This window comes from Sebastes umbrosus, chromosome 14 (genome assembly GCF_015220745.1).
Source record: "Sebastes umbrosus isolate fSebUmb1 chromosome 14, fSebUmb1.pri, whole genome shotgun sequence".
NCBI lineage: Eukaryota > Metazoa > Chordata > Actinopteri > Perciformes > Sebastidae > Sebastes > Sebastes umbrosus.
Genome location: NC_051282.1, coordinates 13,794,503 through 13,822,229, shown reverse-complemented (window position 1 = coordinate 13,822,229; position 27,727 = coordinate 13,794,503). Strand labels below are relative to the sequence as shown.

The window sequence follows — 27,727 nt, the reverse complement described above, 5'->3', positions numbered from 1 at the left end:
AAGGCATGTGTCAGTATCTAATTAAAAAGATCTGCTTAAGACCTTCTCTAGCGAAAAACCCACAGGCTTCTCCTGTGTGCTGCCGCTGACGGACACCTCTTCTTCTTCTCCTACTTTGTTGCTGCGTGCTGTGCCCTGCAGGCACGGCACAATTATCCCACTGAGGAAACAAACACACTAGAAAAGTGCTCTAAACAAACCACAACTGGCGAACCCCCCCCCCCCCCCCCCCGTCTAGACAGCAAGCGTATCAGGCGTGTTTTTTTCACTCACACATCTCACGCGACATATACGCTCTCATTTCAATCCGTGCAGCTGTCTGCACCGGCTCCGTGCAGGCTCGCGTCTCACGGGCGTAACCGCGGCCTGAAGCGGTTTACGCTTCAAGTCTTATTTTTCCGAGAATACCCGCATAAGCGTGAGGTTGATGCCCAATGAAAAGACACTGAATAAATATATTTATCTACATTTTCTGCTCTCTGGCTCTGTCCACTTCTGCCCAGCAGCTGTGAAGCAAGACACGGGTCCTACCGGTCGGTTAAGAGGAGTGAGGAGTCTGCTGTCAATAACGCTATAAAAAAGTAAAAAAATATATGTTTTTCAAAAAGTGTGAATCACCACAACCACGAGAGATCCTTGAGCATAAAAATGATTAGGCTGATGGGTCCAGTAGTATGTGAGATTAGCTGTGGACAGACAGACACACTCACACACACAAGGCCAAACACATAATCTCCTCATAAAATGCTGAGTGTACTTACAGTATCTGTTACAATTTCTGCCTGAAATAACCCGTCTTACAGCACACTGTGTCACAGATATATGTACAATTAGCTGCATCATATGACACTGTGTCATTCAATGTGTGCAGACATGAGTGTCTGCGCGTGTGTGTGTGTGTGTGTGTGTGTGTGTGACTGCATTTTCACTTTGTTTTTATTCCATCTTTCTTCAAAGCTGCAGTCGGTAACTTTGAGCAAATATGATAAAAAGTTATTTTCATGAAACTGTCACTATATCATGACAGTAGTACATGAGACAGGTAATCTGAAAAAAATATAATGTTCCTCTGCCTCCTCCCGGTGCTCCTAACGGCATAGAGAGGTGAAGTCCCGCCCCTTTCAGTGGACCACCCTGGGACCTTATTTCGGAAAAAATATGAACGGTAGTCAACAGCGAAAGACAAATATTTTGAATTGCGGCATGAATCACACATACGATGTTTGTCAATTTAAAGTCAAGAAAGTCGTAGTTTGTCGTAAAACTGTACAAGGCTATGATAATACGTAATTAGAAAGACTACACACCCAAAAGCCGCATAAGTGACGTCTCTCTCTCTGAAGCTACGATGCCTGTGTGTTTCCTACAGGGATGTACTCACACCAGCAACGGGTCTCGCTCGTTATTTTTCTTCCCAACTGATAAAAAGACCAGGAGTCGCTGGATAAAACACATCGGGTAAGATAACGTTTCATTTGTGCGCGGAACATAGATAAGTTAGCTAGCTAGCTAGTGTTGCCGACGTTTATTTTTCGAGACGAGAGATGTAGTTCACTGAGCGGTTTCACGCAAAACTTAATGATAGTACGACATTGACTTGCAAAATTATCTTTTAAATTGACAAACATCATATGTGTGATTCATGGCACAACGGGATCATAAAAGTATTTTTCTCTCGCTGTTGACTACGGTACAGATTTTTTTCCGCAATAAGGTCCCATCGGGGTCCACCAGAAGGGGAAAGACTTCGCTTCTCTATTTAGTGTTTATTGGTTGGCTAACCAGCTTATAGGTGCATTACCGCCACCAAGTGGGAACTGGAGTCGCTACACGCTCATTCATGGACGGTTCCATTATGTGCCACTTTTGAAGCGGCAAGTGCGACACCTAGTGGTAAAATTCGGTTTCAAACTTTTTACACCTGCCCAAACCTACCTGCTAAGATTTAAAAAGTCACAGGAGAGCATTGTATTGCTGTAATTTATGGCATCCACATTATGAGTAAGTTAGATTGAAAACCATCTACTAATGCAGATGACTTACACTAGTGGGGCATTTGAGAGAAACTGGGTTTGGTAAGTGGTCGGCCTGCTACTACATTCACATGCTATAAAGCTGAACAGAGAAGAACCAACCTGGTGCTGTGAAGATGGCGGCCAGTCTCGCTCAGTGACGCTAACATCAGGCAGCGCGTCTTTGTTGAAATAGATGTTCTTGTGCCAGTCTGAAAAATCAGAAACAATATTAAAAAAAACATTTCTTGCAAATGTGGCATTGAAATATATTTTTTTTCTCCGATCGATACATTTTTCAGTGAATTAAAAAAACCCTATTTAAATCTGGACTACAAAGCCTGCACAGCTGCTTATTGATCCAGCCTCATTATCACGTTAAACCGGCTCGAAATCATTCTGTATTAAATCATGTGAAGCTGGAGAATATATAAGACAGCACGGAGAGAGTGTGTGTGTGTGTGTCTTTGTTATACTTGTTAAGCTGATTTAGTTTAAATGAAAAGGGAGAAGAAAAAAAATCTACTCATGATCTGAATGTTCAGACTTCTTTATAAGAAGGTCAACTCGTGCCTCAAGTCAGATCACATGGCTCTGATATTAGGAAGAATTTCCCGACTCGTCTAAAAACAAGACCTTTTCCTCAGTTGAATATCTGCAGCCAGCTTTGACCCGTTGAAGCTGAATGAAAATACAGAACGCACTGAATCTACTAACTAGTGAAACGGTGGGTGTTAATGATATAGCCTAAGTGACAGGCAGCGCGAAGCCGTTGGCCCGTGGCAAATCCTGCACCAGGACCAAAAGAAACGTCTAAATTACTAAACAAACATCACGTTGACCCAAAGCTGACCTTCACCGTCAGGCTACCTGTTATTTCCACTCCATTTACCTCATATGGAGAGTCTAGCCTGGCTACTGCCGCTTCCACATACAATATCTCAGACTTAGGCTGCCATTTCCTCCAGTCATCTGGATTCAGAGTCTTAAAGAGGACCTATTATGCTTATTTTCATGTGCATACTTGTATTTTGGGTTTCTACTAGAACATGTTTAAATGCTTTAATGTTCAAAAAATGCTTTGTTTTTCTCATACCGACTGTGCTGCAGTACCTCTTTTCACCCTCTCAAACACTCTGTTTGACCTCCACTCTAACTAGCTTTGTTTATAGGCAAAACTAGCTGCTAGGCAGGTTTTATGCAAATGTGTTACTTGGTGACATCACCGCGTTACGGAAGAAAAGGCGGAACTTCAATCAAGGCATTTCAAGGAGTTCAGGAGCAGTGTTTCTGTGGGGGAGAGTAACTCCCTTTGGTGTGAACTTTGGTCTTTGTAACTTTGCAGACCTTTTGCATGCACAAAAAACTATATAACACACTAAAGGAAAGGGAAAAAGTACAAAAGCATAATAGCATAATAACAAAGAAGTATTCAAAAATACAACATTTTTGCTGTAAAAATCTAGAAGAAAAATAAAGTAAGAAAATCTGAAAACAAAAAAAAGAGTGACGAGAGTATGGGGTGCTAGCCAGTGGTGAAACAGTATTTATCCTGAACTGAATGTTCTGTACTGAACGGTTTGGTATGGCTTATGAATTAAATAATTTCCGTCTAATTGGCTTAATACCTTCTAATTAATCATACGTCTTAGCATGTGCAGAACATAAATACTCAAGTGGAAGAGTTCCAACCATGCTAGTCAGGTTAGCCCCTGGATGTAGTGTTCATAAGATAAACACAAATGCAAAAAACTGAGCTGGAGGAGCCTCAAATGTTGTTTGGATTTTTAGTTTGAGATTAGTGCTTTGGATCTAGTGACACTGGACATAGAGTGGGATGGTCGAAAATGTGTGGCGACCAGTTGAAGCTGGGTGACATTATGTCTTTGGAGATGCAAACAGTCGAACATGCTACTTAATTTGTGACGGCATCACCCCTTATTGGTCCACAATAGGGCTTGAGCACTGCTATAATGGTCCTGCTAATGGTGTCTTGCTGTACCAAAAACGTACAAACTCAAATTCACTCAGAGCATTTCACTGAAAGGAAACTAAAATAGCTTACAGCTGTTACGCGTTAACACAAATTCATTTTAACGCCACTAATTTCTTTAACACATTAATGCAATTGATCTTTCGGAGGTGGTAGCTGGCTCGGTTTCAAAGCTAGAGTGAAGATACTGGCATCATATGAAACTAGAAAACTTAAGGAATCCATTGGTTCCAACCATGTCATACTAGCCTGAAGGAGCGAAGGAGGTTAAATAACGCTCCAAACTTGCGCTACATTTTGGCGAGGAAAACCTGTCATGGCCATTTTCAAAGGGGTCCCTTGACTTGAAAATGGGTTCTATGGGTACCCATGAGTCTCCCCTTTACAGACATGCACACTTTATGATAATCACACACAGTTTTAGTTATGATTTGTGCAATTTTTTTTATGCTTAATGCAGTACCTGTGAGGGTTTCTGGACAATATTTGTCACTGTTTTGTGTTGTACATACAGTTGCATAAAGCAAGCATATTTGCCCACTCCCATGTTGATACGAGTATCAAATACTTGACACTTGATACTGTAAGGTACATTTTGAACAAATGTGTGATTCATTTGGGATTATTCATGGACAACCATGCGGTTAACCACGATTAAATACTTTAATCGATTGACAGCCCTAGTTCCCTAGTTACAGCTGTCGCAAATTTGCATCACTGCTGGTATGAATAGATTGTATGTGAAATATTCAGGCGAGTATTTCGCATTTTCGTGTTGTTTATTCAACACGCCCCCGATGTGTAAAGGCCTTTACACACAGTGCTTGCTGTGATAAATGAGGTATTTTAAAAGCTTTCATGAGCAGAGGAAGAGTTGACAATGCGATGTTCAGAGGTTATCTGAGGAGAAAAAAAATAAAGAACAATAACTGCACTGGTAATATGCGACTAATAAAATCCATTAGACCCAGCTCAGTTTAGATCCTCTCTGGTGAGGGCTTACAAGAGTGGGGGGGGGGGGGGGGGGGGGGGGGATTCCAACTTTGTGGATTTACGCCTGGAACATGACCTTTATTGCCCGGGAGGTACCCTTGTTTCAGTCTCTTTCTGTCTTGATCTTGATTCCCTGCACTGTGTCTCTCTCCCATCTCTCTCAGATCTTGACAACAGCAGGATGCCAAGAAAATAGAAAAAAGTCACGGCGTGAGCTTTACTGTACAACACTGCAGAAACCCCCCTGAGGGGAAGGGGGAAAGGCCTCGACCTCTCTGCAGAGGTTCATTCTGAGCAGGGAGTCCGTCCTTTTAATGTAATCCCTGGACCACTTCCTGTTTTGGCCACTCCTGACGCCGGTCTCGGTTCCTTTCTCCATAGGACAGAGAGTGCAACTGCGTGTGTTGCATACGACAAGGATCTGTGTGTACTCTCCGAGAACATTTTGTGAATGTGCGAGAGCGAGAATCCTCCCTGGAGGTGCAAGAGCTTGTTATAAAGTCTCTTTCTCATCCCGCTGAAGCAGGTTTTTTTTGTCTTTCCCTTTATCCACTGAAACAATACAAGCCCCTCGAGAGATGCTACCGAAAGAAAGAAAGAGACTGCGCAGAGTCAGGGACAGAGGGAGGAGAAAGAGAACAGAGGCTGCCACGGCGAACACAGCGACAGCAAACATGCCGTCACTAACCGATGATGCCGTCCCCCTCTGGGCCAATCAGTTATTTGAAGAATGGCGGAGTGCACCAGTGTGACGGCTGCACCTGCTGTCACACAACTGTCGGTAACCCTCCTGCACACACTTGAGTTTTCTTTACAGTTTAAACTTTTCTCCTCATTTACTTGGTTGAACTTAAAGGTTTAAAAAGGTACAGTGTGTACGATTTGGCGGCATCCAGTGGTGTGGTTGCAGATTGCAACAAACTGAGTAACCCTCCGCTCACTCCTTCCTTTCCAAGACTGCGGTAACATGAACTACCGAGTCCAAAGCCGTGGAAACGCCATTTGACTCGGTGGAGGGCGGCTGTAGCTCAGTGGGTAGAGCGGGTAGTCCTTTACCCACAAGGTTGCCGGTTCAATCCCTGGGATTGAACACTGCTCCTAAAATACTTAGGATGGGTTAAATATGCACTCCTGACTGCCAGGAAGTTATCATAGCCTGAGTTTAGTTCTGATTAGTTGACCTTGTAACCTCGTTGCATATTTTGTAAACGGTTTCATTTTTAAGTGAATAAAACCTGTGACTCCTCATGCCTGCCAGCTCAGTCCCTCACGCAGTGAGATTAGTTTAATTAAAATCTGATCGCCGGCGTCTGGGATGATAAGTGGATGAACAAATAAATGATTGACGTAACGCCCCTCTTTGGGCCAATCACTGTAATTTCAACGCAGGGAGACACATTGATGAGATGCATCATTTCCTCGAGGTTTGAGCTAATTCGATCAGAGGCGTGTGAGATATCAAGTGTGACACATGGACTAACAATTGTTAAGATTAACACGCCCCTGAGTGTTGATGCTGAAAACGCTGGAGTGCGTTTAGTTAAAATCGTATTTGTGGTGTCTGAGGTACCATGCGTCACAAACAAACCCAATAGCATACTGATCTTGTTTAGTTCTTACTGATAAAAGATTGTGCATTGTCAAACAGAGACATAAGGCCAACAAATAAATAGAATATAAGAAACAATTAGACAATTATTTCTTGCTATTGTCTTTTTTTTTTTCAGAAAATATACCAAATGGTACAAAAGAACCATTATGTTGCATTCACACCAAGAGCGAATCGAATTTCGCATCGCTTTACTCGCGCGAATCGGACCGCCGAGATCATTTGTGTTCATTCGCGTTACTCACTCTAGACGCGTCAGAGAGGAGACGGGGCTTGTCTCCATAGATCACAACAACCATTTTCAACATTTCTGCCATCAACTATGAAAGAAATAACCACTATTGCTGCTTTGTACATGTTGTAGAAGTCCCAGATATGTGGGAAACCAAACGTTGACGTGTCTGGGTTCATACATCACCTTGCGGGAAACTCTGTGAATTTCACCAAGCCGTATTCACATACAGCGCCATTGCACTGACTATATCGAAACAAGCTACACAATTCTACTGCGTTATGAACCCAAAATAAACAGACTGTGCTGTGATTTAAATTGCAATAAACGGATCAAAAGGATGCCGAAATAACAACATAACGATGCCGATTTGTAAAAAGTCTGAATTCATGTTTTGTCAGGTCTGTCCGTAAAACGAAAAGCAAACAACTTTTAAAATGCTTGTTTTCTGAATGGATTTCGGATCGGTCAGTGCCAGGCTTTGCTAACACCGTAGCTGGTCCATCAACACTCAACATAATGTCATGTAGGCATAAATACAGCAGCAACGTTGTTGTTTATACCATAGACAGTCATACATACATTTATACACAGAGTTTCGTCCGGTCTCTGTACAAATATGAGGTACTATCGTAGTTCTGTGTGCCTGCCAATGGCCACAATAAGTTTGCCTTCTATCTCTGATTCATCAGGACATCGTTGACGATAGCAACGAAAAGTTCGCTCCACACTTGGTGTGAATGCACCATTAGTGCTGCGTTTTACAGCGCTAGTGTATTTAGATACCTGAATATTTGATAAAGAATGAGTAAACAAGATTATGAATCTGACCATTTGATGCCAATTTTTGGTACTTGACAGTTCTTAATACGGTGCACATACTGCACAGTGGTACCAAAACATTAAGATTAAAGCTACACAATTTTTTAATTTTTATTATCAACAATATGTAATGTGAAAAGATTAGCACATAGTGACGAACCCACAGAGAGTTATCACCCAACACTGAACTTACCCTCGGCCCTACGCAATGTTACATCATGTTTTAGTTTTACAGCCCCGGAAGTTTAATGTTGTTGTTCACATCCAAGTAGCCTATAAAAAAATCTATTAGTACTTTCTTTACAAGAGGTAGACAGCTAGACGCACTGCTAATAGCAGGGATTATGTTTTCCCAAGACAAATTCCAGTCTTCTCTGCTTTGTTCCAGACCTTAATATCTTTAGGTCCTTGGCCAGTTTTCAAGATAATAGGCTCTGTTTAAATCCCCTTTATATTATCCTGCCTTTATCCCACATTACTGACGGACACAGTGGATACCATTGTGGTGTACAGGGCCCCCTACGATCATGTAAATGTTTTAGTTGGAATCTACGACTCAGGAGACAATTCTTTTAACTCGTATCTAGAAACAGCGTTGCCCTTTTTACATTTACAATCTGTCTCTCACATAATATATATATAGCTACACTAGAGCTGGGTGTTGTGTACAATTTTTTCAATATTCATAATAATCCAACACCCATCCTTCAGTACTAATACACAAATTTAACTGAACCAGTCCATTTAGCGATACCTGGGCTTTGGGTATCGGTCGATACCGAGTACTGATCCGATACCCGTGTTTAATTAATAAGCTGTGTGGAAGTGACTGGGATCATTCTTTGATGTGTAAGGCAACATCAGACTTGACTTCAACATTGCTTTCCTAACTATGTAAAACAAAATGTTACAAATATATATATGGATATAAACTTACTGAATTATTTATTATTAAAATAATAAATTGTACACCAGCAACTTGGTAAAAAATCTTCAAAATTAAAAGGAATTACAATTCAAGTGTAAACCTTTTAAATGCAGCATCAAATCAGTCAAATCTTAAAACAGGAATTAAAATTCCAGTATATAATGTATATAGTGTAGTATTTAAACATAGAATTAAATAGATCAGCCCCATTGTCACCAGGGATGCACCGATACCGATATCGGAACGATACAGACTCAAATAGCTGGACTGTGTATCTGTGAAAATGGGGCTGATCTATTCTATGTTTATATACTATATATATTATATACTTTTGCTTTTTAATTCCTGTTTAAGATATTGATATCTGTGTTTGTGCATTCCTACTTTTTTTCATCAACATACTTTGAGACATATAAACTTTTTTCTACAAAACTGTTTTTTTTTTTTAAATTTAGCAAAGGAAGTCTTCAAGTTTTCAACGAGTGGAAACACAAAATGCCAAAGCGATCAATCCAATATTTGGCGAGACACTTCGGTCTTGGCTAAAGTGCTGGACTGGCCGCCGAACAGAGAGGCCAACATTGCCATAAATAGAGCCAATAATGAAATTCATAGCGGAGCAAAAATATGCAAGACATTTGAAAATACACAGATCATTTACAGCTTCACAGGCGTGGAGCATAGAGGTAAAAAGCTCATCAAGACAAGCTCTTGAGCCAGGAAAAACAGTCTGCCTCAAGGAGAATCTGTTCCACTTTGTATCTTTAATAGAGGAATGTGAGTTAAGCACTTATTATATTCTGTAGTCAAACCTAACCTGACCCGCCAGATGGTTTGTTACACAGAACCATCTGAGAAGCCGTCATTGGAAACTGTTTGGAGGGGGGCAGGCACTTTCAAAAAAATACTTGGCAGGTGATTCGATGAACCATCTGTCAATCAAACTAATGAAAGCAAAACAACGCCCTCAGTGCCGCTCTTTGCTCTTCTTTCAATGAAGAAGTACTCTCCAATTCTGATATAACTGATGTTACTAATAACAGTGTGTCCCCAAACACATGCATTTGCACTAATACAACACTTTCCCATACCTGATTCCAATTGTTTAATGCTATGTTTGGAGTACATATTCCTTTAAAGCTAGGGTTGGTAATCTTGAGAAACTAGCAAGAGTAGAGTAGTAGCTAGATTTCAAAATTTTTGAATTTTTAAATTATCCTACTGAAAAACCCAGCCCAGTGTTGCCAACTCTTTTGCAATGACATTATGTGCCCAACTTTTTTTTGGCATGTCGCACTAGCCAGGCTAGCTGTTTCCCCGTTTCCAGTCTTTATGCTAAGCTAAGCTAACTGGCTGCTGGCTTTAGCTTCATATTTAACGAGCAGATATGAGAATGGATTTCTTCATGGCAATCAAGCAAAAACTGTATTTCCCGAAATGTTGACTATTCCTTTAAGAAACTAGCAAAAGTACGCTAGATTTAAAAAAAAAAAAATATCTAAACGACAAACCCAGTGTTGCTGACTCTTTTCCAATTCCGAAAGTAGCCAGCAGCATTAGCTCCAAAAGTTGCTAAATCTAGCGACAAAGTTGTCAAGTCAGCAACACTGACAGTCCATCCATTCAGGTCCATTCAGCCCCTCCCCCAAAATGATCACAATGAACGTAAACAACAAACATTTCTATTGTTAGTACTCACAGCTGTCAAACTAGCAGCTTGTAGAAGACTCCGGTGACGCGCAATGAGTGCATTTAATCTGGGCCAAATCCTGCGACAGCCACAGATACCGGATTCTTTTTCTTTTATAGTCAGAGCATTTGATTCATTGATTGAACATTACGTACTCTAGCTTTAAATCGCACAAGTAACACAACATTAAAGCTCAAAAACTCAATTAAGCACCATGTCGTGGTCCTAGAACGACACAGCAATTCTCAACCCCGATTTAAGACCTTCTTTGTAAGTCATTTCCTGTCAGATGGAGGGAGAATTGTCCAGGCTTACTTGTGTTTAATTTTCTGTGTGGGAGATGCATGTCTCAATCTGGTGTTTAACACTAATTGAATAGAGGCTGTATTTAATAAAGATGTTCCTGCCTTCGCAGAAAAGAACAGAACATTCCAAAGTACCAAGGAGGAGCCCGAGGCTCTTCTATGATACCCTGCGTGTTTATGTGTGTGTGTGTGTGTGTGTGTGTGTGTGTGTGTGTGTGTGTGTGTGTGTGTGTGCTGGTGTGAGCAAGAGCTGTACAATCTGTACTCTGTCAGGTATTAGACCTATGAACAGAATGCACATCGACCAGGTGGTAACTTCTCTCTTTCTTTTTCTGACAATCCTCCCAATCATTACAGATGCAATCACTCCACTCTTGTTTATATCCGCCTCTTCATTCCCTCTCATTTATCTGGTCACCTACGGCTAAGAATTATATTTATCAGTGGTTCATCTGTCGACTATCTTTCAGATGAATCGATTGGGTATAAATGTCAGAAAATAGGGGAAATATCCATCATAATTACCCAGAACCCAGGGTAATGTCCTCAAATGTCTTGTTTTGTCCAACCAACCGTTCCAAAGCCCAAAGACATTCAACTTAGATTGATATAAAACAGAGAAAAGCAGCAAATCCTCACATTTCACAAGTTAGCACCAGCAAACGCTCATCAGCTTTCCTTGATATATGACTTTTGACTGTTAAGAAGAATATAAAAATGAGTGTTGATTAATATTAATATAAATCTATCAATCAATATCAACATAAGCTGGGGTAGGCAGTTTATTTTTGGCGTCATTGGGCAAAAATTCCATAATAACCTTTCAGCATATTGTAATTAAAGTGGTACCCCGGGGTCGGCATTTTTCTGTTAAAAAGGCCAGAATTTGAAAATACAGCCCTGTCCTAAGCCCCTCCCACCAGACAAGCACGGGAAGGTGCGCGCGCTTCATACAGTACACTGTACGACCACGAACGTAGAACTTTCAAACACCATCCCGATTGTGATCCTGATGACGTTATATAGCGGCAATTCTAGGAGAATTACCGTCCTGTTTTCTTTGCAAACTCGTGGGTTCAGAAAAGCCCTATGAGATGACATACTGTGATTCGGGGCTCTAGCAAGCTACAATATTGCCGAAGCATTTCTTAGATGGAGAGAAAATGTTGCTTTTAGTTTAGCTGTCTGCTAAACGTAGCCATCAGAAGGCTAAACTATTAAGGCCCTGACACATCATCAAGCCAACGGTCAGCCGTTGGACAGTTTGGGCCGTCGGTGAGCGTCTGTTGGCCTTGTTTTTATGGTGTGTCCCGCACTGTTGACTCTAGTCTGCCTGAGTTTTTTCAGCCAATTCAACATGTTGAATCGGCGGCGGCGCCCGTCATTGAGAGAAATCATTCTGATTGTCTGTTCAGCTTCAACGAATCGGTGCACGAGAAGAGAAACGGACGTGAGGAAAGCAAGCCAACGAGTAAAGTCAAGAGGAAAAACACAGGATGATCTCATCTGATCATTCCAACACACGGATATTTTCACAACCACATGGCCATCTGGAATGAAGCTAAGTAGTGAGTGAGAGTGGCGTGAAAATGATCGGCAAATGTCGCCTCGTTTCATGTACGTATCATAACAACGGCTTGTATAGCGGCTGTCCTCGATCTTCCGGTTCCATTTTTTGAATGACGAATAGAGACTACCACGACCACACACAGGCGCAGAACATACGTGGTAGTTTACCATCGGCTGTAGTCTCTGCGGTGTGTTTGAGTGCAACTTTTTGGCCAAGAAAAAGGCGATGTGAGGCGACTCAACTGGTGGCCTTCGTCGATGCTAATTCTCTAATGTTGGGTTGGTGTGTCTGTGCCCCTTAGAGAGACGGAGAGAAAATGATGCCAATAGTTTAGCGTTCTGCTAACGTTAACCACACCCGTGAGCCATTGGCTACGGTTAGCAGAAGGCTTAACTATAAGCACCATTTTCTCTCCATCTCTGAAATTCTTCACCGATATTGTCAGACTCCCTTTTTTGATAACTCTTTTTTCCTTTTTTCCTGTGATTGGCCAAACTCTCCCGTCACGGTTAGATTTTTTAAAGTCTGAAAACAGAGCCATGAGGAGGTGCAGAAGTCTAGTTATCTCTCAGAATACTTGAATTTCAATATGCTGAAAGGTTATTATGGAGTTTTTGTCCAATGACGCAAATAATAAACTGCCTACCCCAGCTTTAATTAATAAACAGTGCTTAACCACAGCACCTCTGTGCTGCCCTACTTCCAGGCTAATGCATGTAAACCAAACTAAATTACAGAAATCTGATTTAAAGCGTTAGATCTTTAAAGGTTATTTACAATGTGCCTTACATTTCAAGAGCCATTTGATGTCTGGTGCTGTCTTTTAGCTGTTTACTGTAGCTGGAAGTAGACAGGAGTATTCTATTAACTGGCTTACTGTCCACACTGTGATACACTTGAGCAGATTTACTGAGCTTACTGCAAAATTACCATCAGGGCAGCATCATTTTTCATCACCACGTTTTCAATTTAGCAACATAGCTGATGTAGACTGGAACAGCCGCAGACTCTGGCCTCTTTTTATTTCACAGTACAAAATAATTGTGGTGCAGAACTATATTGATTAGTCGATTAATCGATCTACAAACAAAATTTTAAAAAATGTCGATAGTGTCCAACATTTAGGGGGATCTATTGGCAGAAATGAAATACAATATAATAAGTATATTTTCTTTATGTCGATGTATGATTACCTGAAAATAAGACGTTTATGTCTACATACGTAGCGGGTCCTCTTCACAGAGGCGGCAGCCGTGTTTCTACAGTAGCCCAGAACGGACAAACCAAACACTGGCTCTAGAGAGGGCCGTTCGTATTTTCACATTTTCAGTTCAGCCACCGTAGTTTCCCACACGCTTAGCACACAGGAGAAGTTTCAGTTGGTTGCAATCTGCAACCTCACTGCTAGATGCCTACACACTGTACCTTTAATCATTTTCAGGCAAAAATGCCAAAAATGTGCTTGCTGCAACAAATCGAATGTTACTACTTGCTGGTTTTCTTAGTAAGTTTAAGTTTTTTTAAATGTATTTCCCTAGTAACCACTTTTATTGACTGCCAAACAACCTGCCCTTTTATTGTTTTTATCTATTGTACCATTTTATCTCTATTTAAATTGAACCTCAGTTGTGTCTTGCTTTTGTTTGGCCTCACTGTTTGGCTTTCTGTTGTTATATTGCCTTGTATCCTGCTTTTGCTTGCTATGTCTGTCTAAGCACTTTGTGAAACTCTGTTTTTAAAGGTGCTATATAAATAAAGGTATTTTTATTATTATGTAAGAACTGTTGTGCAGTAAACCTGTCGCCCAATGTGAGCTTGATATGCCCCCCCCGGTGATCCTGCACAGGATAAGCAGATATGGATATGGATGAATGCTACTTTGGCCTTGTTAAAATTGTCAATTTCTCTAGCCGAGGAGGGCGGCAGTGTCATCTCTTCATCTTTTTCTTGTTTTATCCAAGATAAGCTCATATTGATAAGATGAGCCTTTATTGATAAGATGAGCCTTTATTGAGCTCCAGAGGGGAAATTCAGGTGTTGCAGCAGCACAAGGACAGGAATAGATACAGATACATAAGAAGGGTAAATAAAAAATAAGTTATATGAAATTAAAAACAGAAATAAAAATAAAAACTATATACAGTAAACTAACGAGGGTTGGCTATCAGTCAGAAAGAAAAAAAATTCTAAATAAGCATCCCTCGTCCGCCCGAACAGAGACAACTATTTTGGCTTGTCTTTACTCGTCGGGGAATAATGAACAGAGATTTCGCCATCATTTTTGTTGTCAATATTTTTTTTCATTTACACTATCGTTAAAATTGTATCATGAATAATAAAAAAGTAATCAATGGAATACTGTGTAATGAAAATGATTCATTGCAGCCCTACTTTGGTATAGAGGACAGAACCTGCCAAAATCCAAAATAAATAAATAAATGACCTGATAAATAAATAAATACATGAATATGTCATTAAATATAGCAAAAATAATATTAAAAATAAATGTAGCCATTAATTGATTGATAAAATGTGACATTTCCCGGAAGTATCGGCCTGAAGGTTCCCACTCTGAACAAACTAAACCTCGGGGAGGAGACTGACAGTGGGTCGACACAAAACAGTTCAGCATCAGGCGGTTGATCCTCACACCTGTACAGGTCCGAGGCAGCGGTGGGGGGAGCAGCAGCAGGCCGTCGACCCGCTTTACGGAGCCAGGGATGAAGACTGGCGTGCAGCTAGTTGGCTAGCATATCAACTATGCACTCTGAACTATATACTCTGACCCCATGATGACACACGTTGAGTGACAGCCCCCTCTATTGCATAATGAGGCAGAAATGCATAAAGAAAAGTAAAAAGAAATGTGTAAAGAAATGTATAAAGAAAAGAATACAGAAGTTTGGGGAAATAAATAAGGGGTGAAATGCAAAGAGAAAATCGTGCAGAAATAAATGAATAAATAAATGCAAAAACACATTAAAAAAATACATGCATTTAAAAATAAAAAAAAAATAAAAAAAAAAAATATATATATATATATATATAAAAATTAAAAATAAATAAATGCAAAAATAAATAAATAATAAAAAAAATGAATGCAAAATTTAATTAATTAATTAATTAATTAATTAATTAATTAATTAATTAATTAATTAATTAATTAATTAAAAAAAAATACATAAATAATAAAAGTCAAAATTAAACCAAAGAGTAAAAAAAATAAGGGAATTAATACAAAGTTAAATAAATAAAGAAGCAAATTAAAACAAATATCAATTTATGTCACATTTTATCAAGTAATTAATGGCTATATTTATTTTTATTCTTATTTTTGCTATATTTAATGATATATTTATTTATTTATTGTGTGATTTATGTACTTATTCATTTATTTTGGCAGGTTCCGTCCTCCATACATTGGTGTGGCCAAATATTACTTATGGATAAATGCCATCTGAATTTTATAAGCATCTAAAATCTTACAGCAATCTTTAGTGAATCAATCCTTCACTTACAACAGTACAAAATGTTCAAATAAACAGCTTAAGCGGAAGTATGTAGGTAGACATTAATGTACATGTAGAATTTAATTATTGTACAAACTCAGTATATATATATATATATATATATATATATATATGTATATATATATATGTATATATATACATATATATATATATATAAACTGGATAGATGACTCAAAGCCCCTCCTCCTACATGTCTGTGACGTCGGCAGGCCGTGGGACCTCAGGGACCGGGGCAGAGGCTGCCTCCACAGCCCCTGTTATGTAACTGATTTCCCTCAGACTGAGGCAGGCAGGGGGCGAGAGACAGGTTTTCTTCCTGTCTCCTCCTCCCCCTTCCTCCTCACCTCCCCTCCCCCCTCCACTCCTGCTCGCTATACATTAAGCCTCAACCTCAGAAAACCGGGACGCTGCCTTGCAGCAATGAGCTATGGGAAAATGGAGGGGAGGGGGAGGAGGGTGTTAGGAAGGGACGTCAAAAGAGGTCACGTCTGGCTGCAGGCAGAGATTATAGCTTTGTTTGTATGTATATATATACACTGTTTACATACATGCAGTATTTTTACATGGACTTTCTTTGGTTTTGTCATTCATTCCAGCATTTTTTCTTTAATTTCTAAGTTAGTGAAATCCTAACAGTTTCCTCCCAAACGGATTTTAATTGCATTTTTAGCATTATTTAGCCTCTTAGGATTTCATAAGTATTGTGTCATTGCTTGTAAAGCTGTTTAAAAAAAATCCACTCAGACAAACTGCCTTTCTTCCAAGAAAACACGTCTGAGGGAAAGGACTCATAAAGACTAATAAATCTTTGAAAAGTTCCTGAAAACTAATAAAAAACCACAAGCTACCAAAATCATAACTGGGTTACTGGGGGAAACTCTTGTAAACACGGCGAGTGCTTCCGGGGTAATTTTATGTAAGCCTGGCCTCTGCACTCTAGGGAAATATTATTTTTGGTTCCATAGTCATTCCTGTTGTGTGCTTATATGAGAGTTTTCCTTCTTGTCCGCATCTCCGGGAATTTTCCATATGAAAGCATCACGTGTACTTTTGGACTTGTTTGACTGGATTTGAAGATTTAACACCAAAAGACAAATGAGTCATGGCGTGTCAAAAATGTCATGTCTCCTCCAGCTGAGGGAATATTAGATTCACTCACAAATAAAACATGGAGTGACAGTGTGAAAGGTTGAGCTTAATGCACACTGCAGGGCAGAACAACTTTTACTGTAGCGTGTTGTGTGTAGACCAGTGATTCTCAAAGTGGGTGTCCGTGGCACTTTGTCAGGGGGTGCTAAAATTAAAAAAGGTGCTGGCAAATAAGCCAAGCTAAAGTGACATCTGACTACAAAGCACCTGGAATATCAGAGCAAAACAAAGTGGTGTAACTCAAATTGAAATGTGTTTCTGTTTATCACTATCAAACAGGTCTTCAGGTTGACAAGTTTTAGAATACAAATAGTTCCAATGGCATTTAAGAGTATAAATGGTAGTAAGTATTAATCGGTGTTAAGATTATAAGAGGGTCCTTGGAAAATGTTCTCCCCTTTAAGGAGTCGCTGGCCCCAAAAAGTTTGAGAACTCCTGGTGTAGATACTTTAGGTGAAGTGTGGGAAACTACTCCCACTTTATCCTGAACCCCCTGCACACTGCTCTGATGCCTGTCACCTACCTTAACCCTGGATGTCTTCAACTGCAGCTCCGGGCCCAAGCTGAGTCATAGGATCACACCCGATGGTGGTCCACCAATGAAGCAGGTGATGGTTGCCCTCATCCTGGAATCAAAATGTAAAAAAAAAAAAATTATGAACACATCCCCTTTCTTGTAACCATGTCTTTTTAAACGTGCCACACACGCAATGCAAAGACTCCTGGCATTATATGTGCAATCCCAATACATGATATCACACACACACACCACGCCTGTAGGTGCAGCTATAGGCTGGAAGTCATAATCTTCCTTCTATGGACTTTTTGCAATTTGTTGTTCCCAAAGTACGGACTGAATTGGGAAAGAAAGCTTTTAGGTTTTCGGCACCTACTGCTTGGAATAATGTACAATCTGATCTTCAGCTATCAAAACTTAGTTATACCTTGAATGAGTTTAAAGCTCTGGTGAAATCGCTGCAGTCCAGGTTGTCTGTGTCAAGTGTTTTGTATGAGCAAGTTTGAATGTTGTTAATTTTTTGTGTTGTCTTGGCCAGGTAAAAGAGATATTTGATCTCAATGGGACTAACCTGGTTAAATAAAAGGACAATAAATAAATAGGCTGAGAAACACACATTTTCATATTGTCCTTTTATATGCATGATTCATATTAAAAGTCTCCAGGAGCATTTCAAGCATACTTTGGCACACTTTTCAACACACAGTCAGACCTACTTGGCTATGTCACAGCAGAGGAATGTGACACATTGGGAGGGCCACACACACACACATATATATAAAAACACACATACATAGCAGCCTATATATGCTGCTGCCTATATGTTGGCATAAAGCCTTATCTCTGTACCTTCCACCGATTCCCTCTTGAATAACGTCTCACGCAGCCCGAGTCTGCAAAGCCATATAGGGCAGAGAGAGTGTAGGTTAACAGGTTTCCTGTTGCTTGGTTGTGAGATATATAGTTGCGACCTTATACCGGTGCACTTTGGAGCTACCTGAACCCAGGTGCATCAATATAAACCACAGTAAAAAAAAGGCAGCACATGCACGTGAAACACACAGAGTTAAAGAGCTGCAGGACAGTGACTGTGAGGCTTTGCATGAAGCTATAATGTACAGTAGAGTACAGTGAAGCAGGCCCGGGTTGACATGAGGACAACACTCACGTTGCACCGCCGCCCCATGTAGAAGAAGAAGCCTTAACACTGCATGCATCTACGCTACGAAATGTACACACACTCACCAATGCTCGACTTGTGATACAAAACCGCCTCCTGTGCCGTCAACATAAAGCCAAGGGAAACAAGGAACAAGCCGGGGTTGACACGTGAAGAGAAAGCAGAACAAATACAGATAGAAGCCGAGTCCAGCCAGCCAGCCGGGGAAGCGGTGAAGCTAACGCTGCGCGGTGGTAGCCCCCCTCTCAGTCCGCGGTCAGGTGCGAGGAGACGGGAGCGCCGTGTCTGTCAGGGACTGCCAAAGCCATGGCCACCACGGTCTAGCACCAGCAAAGGGGAAACTCTACAGCGTTTATTAGCTGTGCTGTGCTGTGTGCTCGGTCCTCCTCCTCCTCCTCCTCCCCCCCCTGCCTGCCTGTGTACAGTACGGGTGAATGCGGGTCAGGAGAAGAGAAGCGGAGCTGCTGAGAGCCGAGTAGAGAGAGAGGTGGTGGTTCATTAGGAGAGGCTCCGCAGCGCCCTCTAGCGGCCGCAGGAGGAGCACTGCAGCCCGGGGAGAGGTTGCATAATCCTCCTGGAGAGAGCCTGGAGGATTAAAGGGGAATGACACCCAGTTTGTGACATTCAATGGCAACATAAATGGTGGGAAAAAAAGGTTTCACATTCATTTATACAGCTAAATACTGCACTCAAATAAGAATACAGAAGTTTGGGGAAATAAATAAGGGGTGAAATGCAAAGGGAAAATCGTGCAGAAATAAATGAATAAATAAATTAAAAAACACATTAAAAAAAAAATGCATGCATTTAAAAAATATATAAATAAAATAAATAATAAAAAAATAAAAAAATAAATGAATAACTAAAAAATAAATGCAAAAATAAATAAATTAATTAATTAAAAAAATAATAATACAAACAAATGCATAAATAATAAAAGGCTAAATTAAACCGAAGAGTAAATAAATAAGGGAATTAATACAAAGTTAAATAAATAAAGAAGCAAATTAAAACAAAAATCAATTTATGTCACATTTTATCAATTAATTAATGACATATTTATTTATTTATTTGTTGTGTAATTTATGTATTTATTCACTTATTTTTTTATTTTGGCAGGTTCCGTCCTCCATACATTGGTGTGGCCAAATATTACTTATGGATAAATGCCATCTGAATCCTGGAGAGAGCCTGGAGGATTAAAGGGGAATGACACCCAGTTTCACCACAGTGACATTCAATGGCAAAATAAATGGTGGGGAAAAAAAGCATTCACATTCATATACAGCTAAATACTGCACTCAAGTACAATTTGTGGTACACTTTCTTTGATTATTTTCATTTTATACTACTTTATACTTCTACTTCACTAGTTTCAAGTTCCAAGTTTATTTGTCTTATGCATTTAAAGGGACTGTTTGTAAGAATCAGAAATGCTTGTTAACAGCGACACCTGTGGCCGTTAAGTCAATGAAAGTCAGCGTCGGGCTTGAGCTTGTGCTTGCTCTAAATAGACATGAACGAGCATCTCTCAAAACAGTGAGGCGACACACGTCAGCTAAAACCACAATATCACTCTATATTTCACCTGCTTGGCAGTAATGTTAGCTGACCAGACGAAGGTCTCTCCATGAATCAATGCTGATCCTAGCGTTGGCTGTAAAATGAGAACGTTTCTTCCGGCTGGTGGGCGGTGCTTGGTATTTCCTCAACAGATCTCAACATGGCTGCCGGCTCACAAACTTTCCAATTTTACAGCTAAACAGTACATTACAAGATGTTTCTGAAAACATGTGAGGCCGGAAATAGTCATTACAGTAACAGAATATTGATTCATATTTGATCAGCGCTGCTAGTTTGCTAGTTTGACGTTTGATCGGAGTTTGCGAGTGATTGCCAGCTGCTCAGAGAAGGCAAGGCTCCAGCTCGGCTCTGATTGGTTGTTTTCCTCCGGTCTGTGAAATCTTGCAGATGTCATCAGGAGCACTGGAAGACACAGAGCCACATGATTTTTTTCAGATTACCTGTCTCATGTACCACTGTCAGGATATAGTGACATATTTGCTCTAATTCTACCCACTGCTGCTTTAAATTAAGGATTTCAAGACTTCCCCCTCCACTGTGTAATGTAAAAATGCCAAAATTTAAAAATACTTTACCACAAGTAAAGGTCAGCCCCTCTATAACTAGTAATGCTAGCTGTAAAATGAATGCACAAGTGAAAAGGTACACAGTGTGCCTCTGAAATGTAGTGCAGTAGAGGAATGATTGATTAAAGTGGAAGTGCTTGAGTAAATGTATAACTGGGGACTTCTGCGTAACTGAGCTGACGATGAGGTTAAAAATGAACTTCATAGTGAGACAAAGGAAAAGGAAAGCTACAGGAAGTAACTTGACAGAGATGAAACAAGCAGAAGTGAAATGAAGCGGAGGTCACTTAATGTGAGTGTTGCGCAGAGGGGCTGTCTTCAAATATGAATTGTTAACTGAGAGCTTTTTGTTTGTCCTTGATGAATGAGAACCAGCCTCGAGCTATTTGTTGTAGTGTTAGCCCTGGGCTGAGATGCAAATGTGACAAGCGTTACTTGGGGGGAATATGGAGGAAGAAACTAAAGTGAATTGGGATCCTGGTATCTGGGGCCCTTAAGATGATAGGTGTCAGGCTTGTTTCTCATCACAGCCTTGTTAACAAAGGCCTCTCTTTGTTTTTCTGTGCAGTTTGCTGGTTTCTGCTCCTCCCTGGCTTGAGAGTCAATTTCAGTGATAAATACTTTTACACAAGTACAGTTTTGAATGCAGCAGGGCTTTTACTCTGAAATCACGGAGTATTTCGACCTTTGTGTCAGTAAAGGATCTGAAGACTTCATTCTAGGGCTGTCAAAGTCAACACTAATTTGCTTTAACGGCACTAATGTTTTTAGCGCATTAAGGCAACTTATGCATCATATGAAACTAGAAATAAATATGGTAATAAAGTAATAAATATATACATACATTTGCATAAAGCAAGCATATTTGCCCACTCCCATGTTGATAAGAGTATTAAATACTTAGCAAATCTCCCTTTAAGGCACATTTTGAACAGATAATAGATGTGCGATTAATTCATTAATATTATCTTATTACCAAGTGATTACTGTGTAAGCAGCTATGTTAGCTGGTAGAGGTGAAGCTACATTTGACTACTTTATATACTGCTGGGTAGTTTAATCTACACCAATAGATTATTGTTCTATAAACTGATCATATTGTTTGTATTGGGTTTATTGTATATATGATTTTTTTTGTATATTGTTTGAAATCAAATGTTTTATCTTTTTGTGTCAATAATAAACACAATATAACATACATAGGTAAATTGTAAATATGCAAAGTCACCAGTAATATGGTTGTCAGACAAATATAATTTTCCTCACTAAAATATAGTGTAGTATAAGTATATATACTAAGTATAAAGCAGCATAAAGTGGAAATACTCAAGTAAAGTACAAGTACCTTGAAATTATACTCAAGTAAATGTACTTAGTTACTTTTCACACCTGAAAATCAATGACATTTTCATCTGTCTACATATCTATCCATCGATAAATAGATAAGACCAGTACGTTTCTTTTTCCTGTGCATCAGTGCTTTTTATTGCAATAATACATCTGCATGTTGATATATATTTACACACACACACACCCTCACACACACACATATCATCAATGGTCAGAACAAAACAAGAACTTTGGACAATAAGCACTAAAACACATGACATGAGAAAAAACCCCACAAATTAACCACCGACTGTCTAAACCTAGCTTCAAAAACACACACATGCTCACATTCAAAAGCACGTTCTGCCACCACACACCCACACACACACACACACACTCACACACACAAACACACGCTCTGACACACCAGACACATGCAGCGTTTGGTTCCCCACACATGCACACGAGCAGACAAAAAAAAAAAAAAAAAATGCTGAGATAAGTACTAAAGTTTTTTTTTGAGTCGATGTTAAAAGTGCAGAATATATATCTTTAACACTGATGATGCCGTAGCTACTGTACTGTACGAAACACAGACAGACAGGCCAACAACCCAACATTTACTTTCACTATTACAGTCACCTGGTAAAGTCAACATCTCCGGATCAATAGGGAAGAAGAATCATACTGATATACTTTAGACTTGAGACTGATCGTTTAAATTATTCTCATACTGTATTTTGTCTATATATACTATGTACAGAACATGAACGAGTTACATACCGTATATTTAAAGGGTTTACATTTACACATGGAACATTGTTTTTATAGCCACTACATATTCACTTAAAGCCTCTCATAGATTCAAATCTTAAATATTCAAATGGCTTGGGGAGTTGTGTCAGTTGTTTTCTGTTTGCTCTGCTTGTGAGGATACATATCGTAAAACAACAACTATCTTTAGCAGGACGAGGGATATGCAACGAATACAACAAATACGATACCTGAAAACATACATGGCTCTTTTTTTGGGTTATTTTTCCGCACGATGCACAAAACAGCACTTTTTTTTTTTTTTACAATCATCTATTGCAATTTCTTTACACACAACAGACTTTTTTTTAAACAGTACGACTTCCAGTAGTTTGCTGTGATATGTCGATAAGTAAAGTTGATGGCGATGAAGAGGAGGAGGAGGGGCGGTGATACGGTGTTGTTGTCTACGGAAGCATGCTGAGATAACTTGTGTGTTTCCTCTCTTTGACCAGGTGTTTGTTTATAGACGGACGGACGGACGGATGCACAAGAGGGAGGTTGTTTCTTCTTCTCCCCCTCTTCCTCATTTTGTCCAATGGGTGGCATGTTGGTGGCGAGATGCTTGCTTCACTCCTCCGGGCCCCTCTATTCGTAGAAGCTGCGATCACTAGAAAGAGGGAAAAAAAGCAGAAGAGGAGTTGTTTCAGTTTCCTGTTGGTTGTGTTGCGTTACTTCCCCCCTAATAAGACTCCCCTTTGAAGAGGGCCCCTACTCACACAACACCAGCACAACGCTGGGCGGTGTCTTGAGTAAAACAAAAAACCAGGAGCAGCATTTAACCGGCTATAAGACAAGAAGAGAGCCACAATATAGCACCATCACTCATTGATCTTTTGAGACTGCTGCACTCTCTGTGTCAATCCTCCTACACACCATCCAGAAATAGTGTTTGAAAGATTTCATTGGCTTTCACTCAGCCATCTACTCTGGGATTTCCACCAGGGATGGCCAGGTTAGGGTTGCACCAGCTATTCAGTGTAAGTTTGTATCTAAAGTCCCTCCTAAGTTCTTAGAAACAACTAAGTAGTTTCAAGTCATTTATTAAATCAAATTGCACATATTGCACAAACCATTATCTTTTTAAACCTTGCTAAATAGTTTGGTTGCCTAAACCTAACCAAGTTGTTTCCTGTGAAGACGGAAGTTTATTTTGAAAGACTGTATGCATATAACGAGTGGAAATTGCGTCACATGCAGTGGGCAACCTCTGGGTCTGAGAAGTGAAGCCAATGTGGAAGTACCTTAAACTTGCATTCTTTCTAATAGCCAGCAGGGGGCGACTCCTCTGGTTGCAAAAAGAAGTCTGATTGTATAGAAGTCTATGAGAAAATGAGCCTACTTCTCACTTGATTTATTACCTCAGTAAACATTGTAAACACGAGTTTATGGTCTCAATCTCTATTTTCAAGTCTTCTTCAATACAGCATGATGTTCATTTAGTCAATTATGGTCCCATTAACCATAGACCCATAGACCATAAAGCAGGGTATGCTTTAGGGCGTTAATTAAATTATTCAATTTAGTGATGCGTTAATCTCCATTTAGTAAACACTTCATTATCTTACAACTACGCTAAGTTTGAACTTATGAAGAGCTGGTGCAACCGACTCCTGAAAGCTGTACCTTAAGAAGCAGGACTGAAAATGATATTCAAAATATAAAAGCTAAAATATGCAAAAAAAAAACACTCTGTCACACTGTCTTAACACTCCAGAGAATCACTCATGTTCAGAAATGAATACAATTGAGCTATAATGATATGAGTCATAAAATAGCTTGCAACAGTAAAATAATGATGGAGGGGGAGTAAAATGCAATGCTTGCATGACATTTGGAATGTCATGTTACATAAATTTCAGAAATATTATGAATGATAATGTCAGCTGTAGGGGCAGATTTATATTATGTAAAGCTACTTCCACACTAATACGTTTTTGTTTTTAAACGCATAACTTTTGCTACTTTTATGCCTAGCGTCAACACACTACTCCGGCGTTTTTGAGCCCCTAAAACGGAGACGTTTGAAAACGCTGCTGACCTCGGTTTAGTTTTTTAAAACTCCAGGGTTGCATTTTAGTCTGGACGGACAGAAACGGAGCGCTGTGGAAACGATGACGCAGACGCCCACATTTGCTTCTTGATTTGTTCTTCTCAAGTCATGACGTGTCCTTCCCTGATTCATCCCATCCCATCACGTGAACAAACGACATCAGCCTCGACCACCAGTGGTTAATTTCAACATGGATGAGGAGTTACAAGCGTCGTTGACCTTACTGTCTATGCTAGCAGCTGTTGTGCAATTAAATTCTGCATTTCACAATACTAATTCTGCCTACATGCACGAGGCTAGCTATTATTCAAGCACACAGCGTCAATTCCCGTGTCCCACGCTGCTTCCCGTTTAGACCGGCACACCAATGCCCAGTGTACGTGAATGGTCATGCGATAGGCGTTTTCAGGCGTGGTTGTATAGACGAAGATTAATTCTGAAACGGCCCTAAAACGCTCGTCCGGACGGAGATCGTGTTTGTTTTAAAACGAAAAAGTATTAGTGTGGGTGTAGCCTAAGATACACTGGGTGTAAAAAATGTACCAGTCCATGTAATGTATGTATTTTGCTAATGAAAGAGATGTGAAGATGGAGGGGCAAAGAGCTGGTCAAAGACAAGCGAGACTTTTATCTTAAGAACAAGAAATAAAAAGCACTGGTGCTCTGTCCAATACCCTCAATGGTTTTACTGGTACAACCTTTATCAGTCTGATATATGACCAGTAGCTATTGTGGCTAACCACAGTGGCAACTGATAGCCAAAGTGACATAGTCTTTGCTTTAAACTTTAAACTGAGTGAGACATGATTGTATAATTTTTTTTTAAAATGCACCCTCATTGTAAATGTTTCACATGTAAAATGCTCTGTTCACACTAAAACACCATTACAACAGTTATCTGAAGCTGCTACTGCAATCAACATCCTACAACAGTAAGAAAATAAAGGTGTAGTTCTACTTTAAAAGCTAATCTAACAGCTATCTGCTACAGGTTTTGCACTCCTAACCTTTAGGCACTAGTCTCATTGCCTTGCTGTTGACCTTACCAGTGCACAGCGAGAGCGACCAACACCTTAAATTCGGATTTGATCGCCTTCGTTCAACCTGGTGATTGCAAAATAAAGCCGTTAAGGTCAATAGTTGGTGACAGCCTTTTTCTGCACGGTTAGAACTACTCCGTGTGCAGTGTGGAAATACAAGAATGTATATATGTATTCTTGTGACATTACTGAGCTTGTTTAAAGTACATTCTGTCAATGATGTTTATGGAAATATCAATATACATACATAATAATAGTCCAAAGAGAACAAGCTGACAGGGTAATGAATGAATGAAACATAAAAATGGATGGAGATGAGGATAAAAGAAGAGGGTTTCAGTTGATGGAACCTGTTGACAAGCAATGAGAATGATTGTGATCGGTGCAGAGTGTGGTTGTACTCACGCCCCCTCGTCTCTGAGCAGAGTCAGGAACTTGGTCACTCTGTAATCCGGGTCCATCTGGAGAGGAAAGCAGAGGGAGACAGAGACTGAACAGTCTGTTGACAGTACAAACAACCAATAGTACAAATAATCAGCAAAAGTCAATATGTCTCATATCAGGAATCTTCCAGCTGGTGGCTTTGTGGAGGTCCACTAGAGCACAAATAGTAGCTTCACCCACCTTAAAGGAATAGTTCCGACATTTTGGGAAATACGCTTATTCGCATTCTTGCCGAGACTTCGATGAGAAGATTGATACCACTCTCACATTTGTCTGATAAATATATCTACCGTCAGTAGCCGTTAGCTTAGTATAAAGAGAAATAACAGGGGAAACAGCCTGGCTCCAGTTTAAAGTATAACATCTTAAATTAACAAAATCCAACTACCAGTATTACTAAAGCTCAGTAAATAATCTGTTACTTATCTAGTTTTTTTAATCTCTAATAAAACCCCAACACATTGTGGTTTTATGGGGGTTTATAAATGCTGGAAGAAGTACTCAGATCTTTTACTTAAATCATAGTAGCAATACCACAGTGTAGAAATATTCTTTTACAATTAATAGTCCAAAAGTACTAGCATCAAATTATACTTAAAGTAAAAAAAGTATTCATTATGCAAAAATTATCATTTCTTAATAATATATATTATTATATTATAATTACTGATGCATTAATATGTACATGACTTAAATGTTGAAGCTGGTAAATGCTGGGCTTATTTTTATTAGATATCCTGCCAGGTAGCAGTCAAGTCTTATCTTTATCCATAATAAGACATCATAATGTATCTGTTAATTATATTTTGGGGTATTAATCTGAAGCGGAAATATAACTATTAATTAAAGGTATCAAATAAATGTAGTAGTGTAAAAAGTACAGTATTTGCCTCTGAAATGTAGTGGAGGAGAAGTAGAAGTAGCGTAAAATGGAACTCAAGTAAAGTACAAGTACTTCAAAATTGTACTTAAAGGAGCAATGTGCAGGGTCTGACGGTATCTAGTGGTGAGGTTGCAGATTGCAACCAAATGAAACTTCTCCCGCCTTCAAAGCGTGTAGGAGAAGTACGGTGGCCGACGCAAAAATGTGAATGACCCCATCTAGAGCCAGTGTTTGGTTTGTCCGTTCTGGGCTACTGTAGAAACATGGCGGACGGCTCTGTGAAGAGGACCCGCTCCCTATGTAGATATGAACGACTCATTCTAAGGTGACGAAAACACAACAATTCTTATTTTCAGGTGATTACTGTATACACTAAAGGAAACATACTTATCGATATAATATTCCATTTCTGCCAATAGATCCCCCTAAATGCTACACACTGTTCCTTTAAGTACTGTACTTGACTACATGCACTTCTTGGCCGG

At 39.7% G+C, this 27,727-nt stretch overlaps 2 protein-coding genes across 7 annotated transcripts in view; both read right to left on the bottom strand.

The window, feature by feature from the left end:
* Positions 1–19,009, bottom strand: part of LOC119501796 (thyroid hormone receptor alpha) — a 119,628-nt gene extending 100,619 nt beyond the window's left edge. For 2 of the 4 annotated variants that reach the window (XM_037792415.1, XM_037792417.1), the window contains exons 1-3: positions 18,596–18,987; positions 17,357–17,459; positions 2,136–2,224 (exon numbers count right to left, since the gene is read on the bottom strand). The gene's annotated coding sequence lies outside the window, so the exon portion shown is untranslated. Of the gene's footprint in view, positions 1–2,135; positions 2,225–17,356; positions 17,460–18,199; positions 18,244–18,595 lie in introns of all 4 variants that reach the window. The other 2 variants (XM_037792416.1, XM_037792421.1) reach the window with 2 other exon arrangements.
* A 3,127-nt stretch (positions 19,010–22,136) lies between these two features.
* LOC119501795 (vesicle-fusing ATPase) overlaps positions 22,137–27,727 on the bottom strand; it is a 44,708-nt gene continuing 39,117 nt past the window's right edge. For 2 of the 3 annotated variants that reach the window (XM_037792414.1, XM_037792412.1), the window contains 3 exons: positions 26,321–26,376; positions 25,922–25,979; positions 22,137–23,432 (listed from right to left, as the gene is read on the bottom strand). In XM_037792414.1, the coding sequence (XP_037648342.1) occupies positions 25,949–25,979; positions 26,321–26,376 (87 nt within the window). In that variant the 3' untranslated portion in view covers positions 22,137–23,432; positions 25,922–25,948. The remainder of the gene's footprint in view (positions 23,433–25,921; positions 25,980–26,320; positions 26,377–27,727) is intronic. The other variant, XM_037792413.1, reaches the window with a different exon arrangement.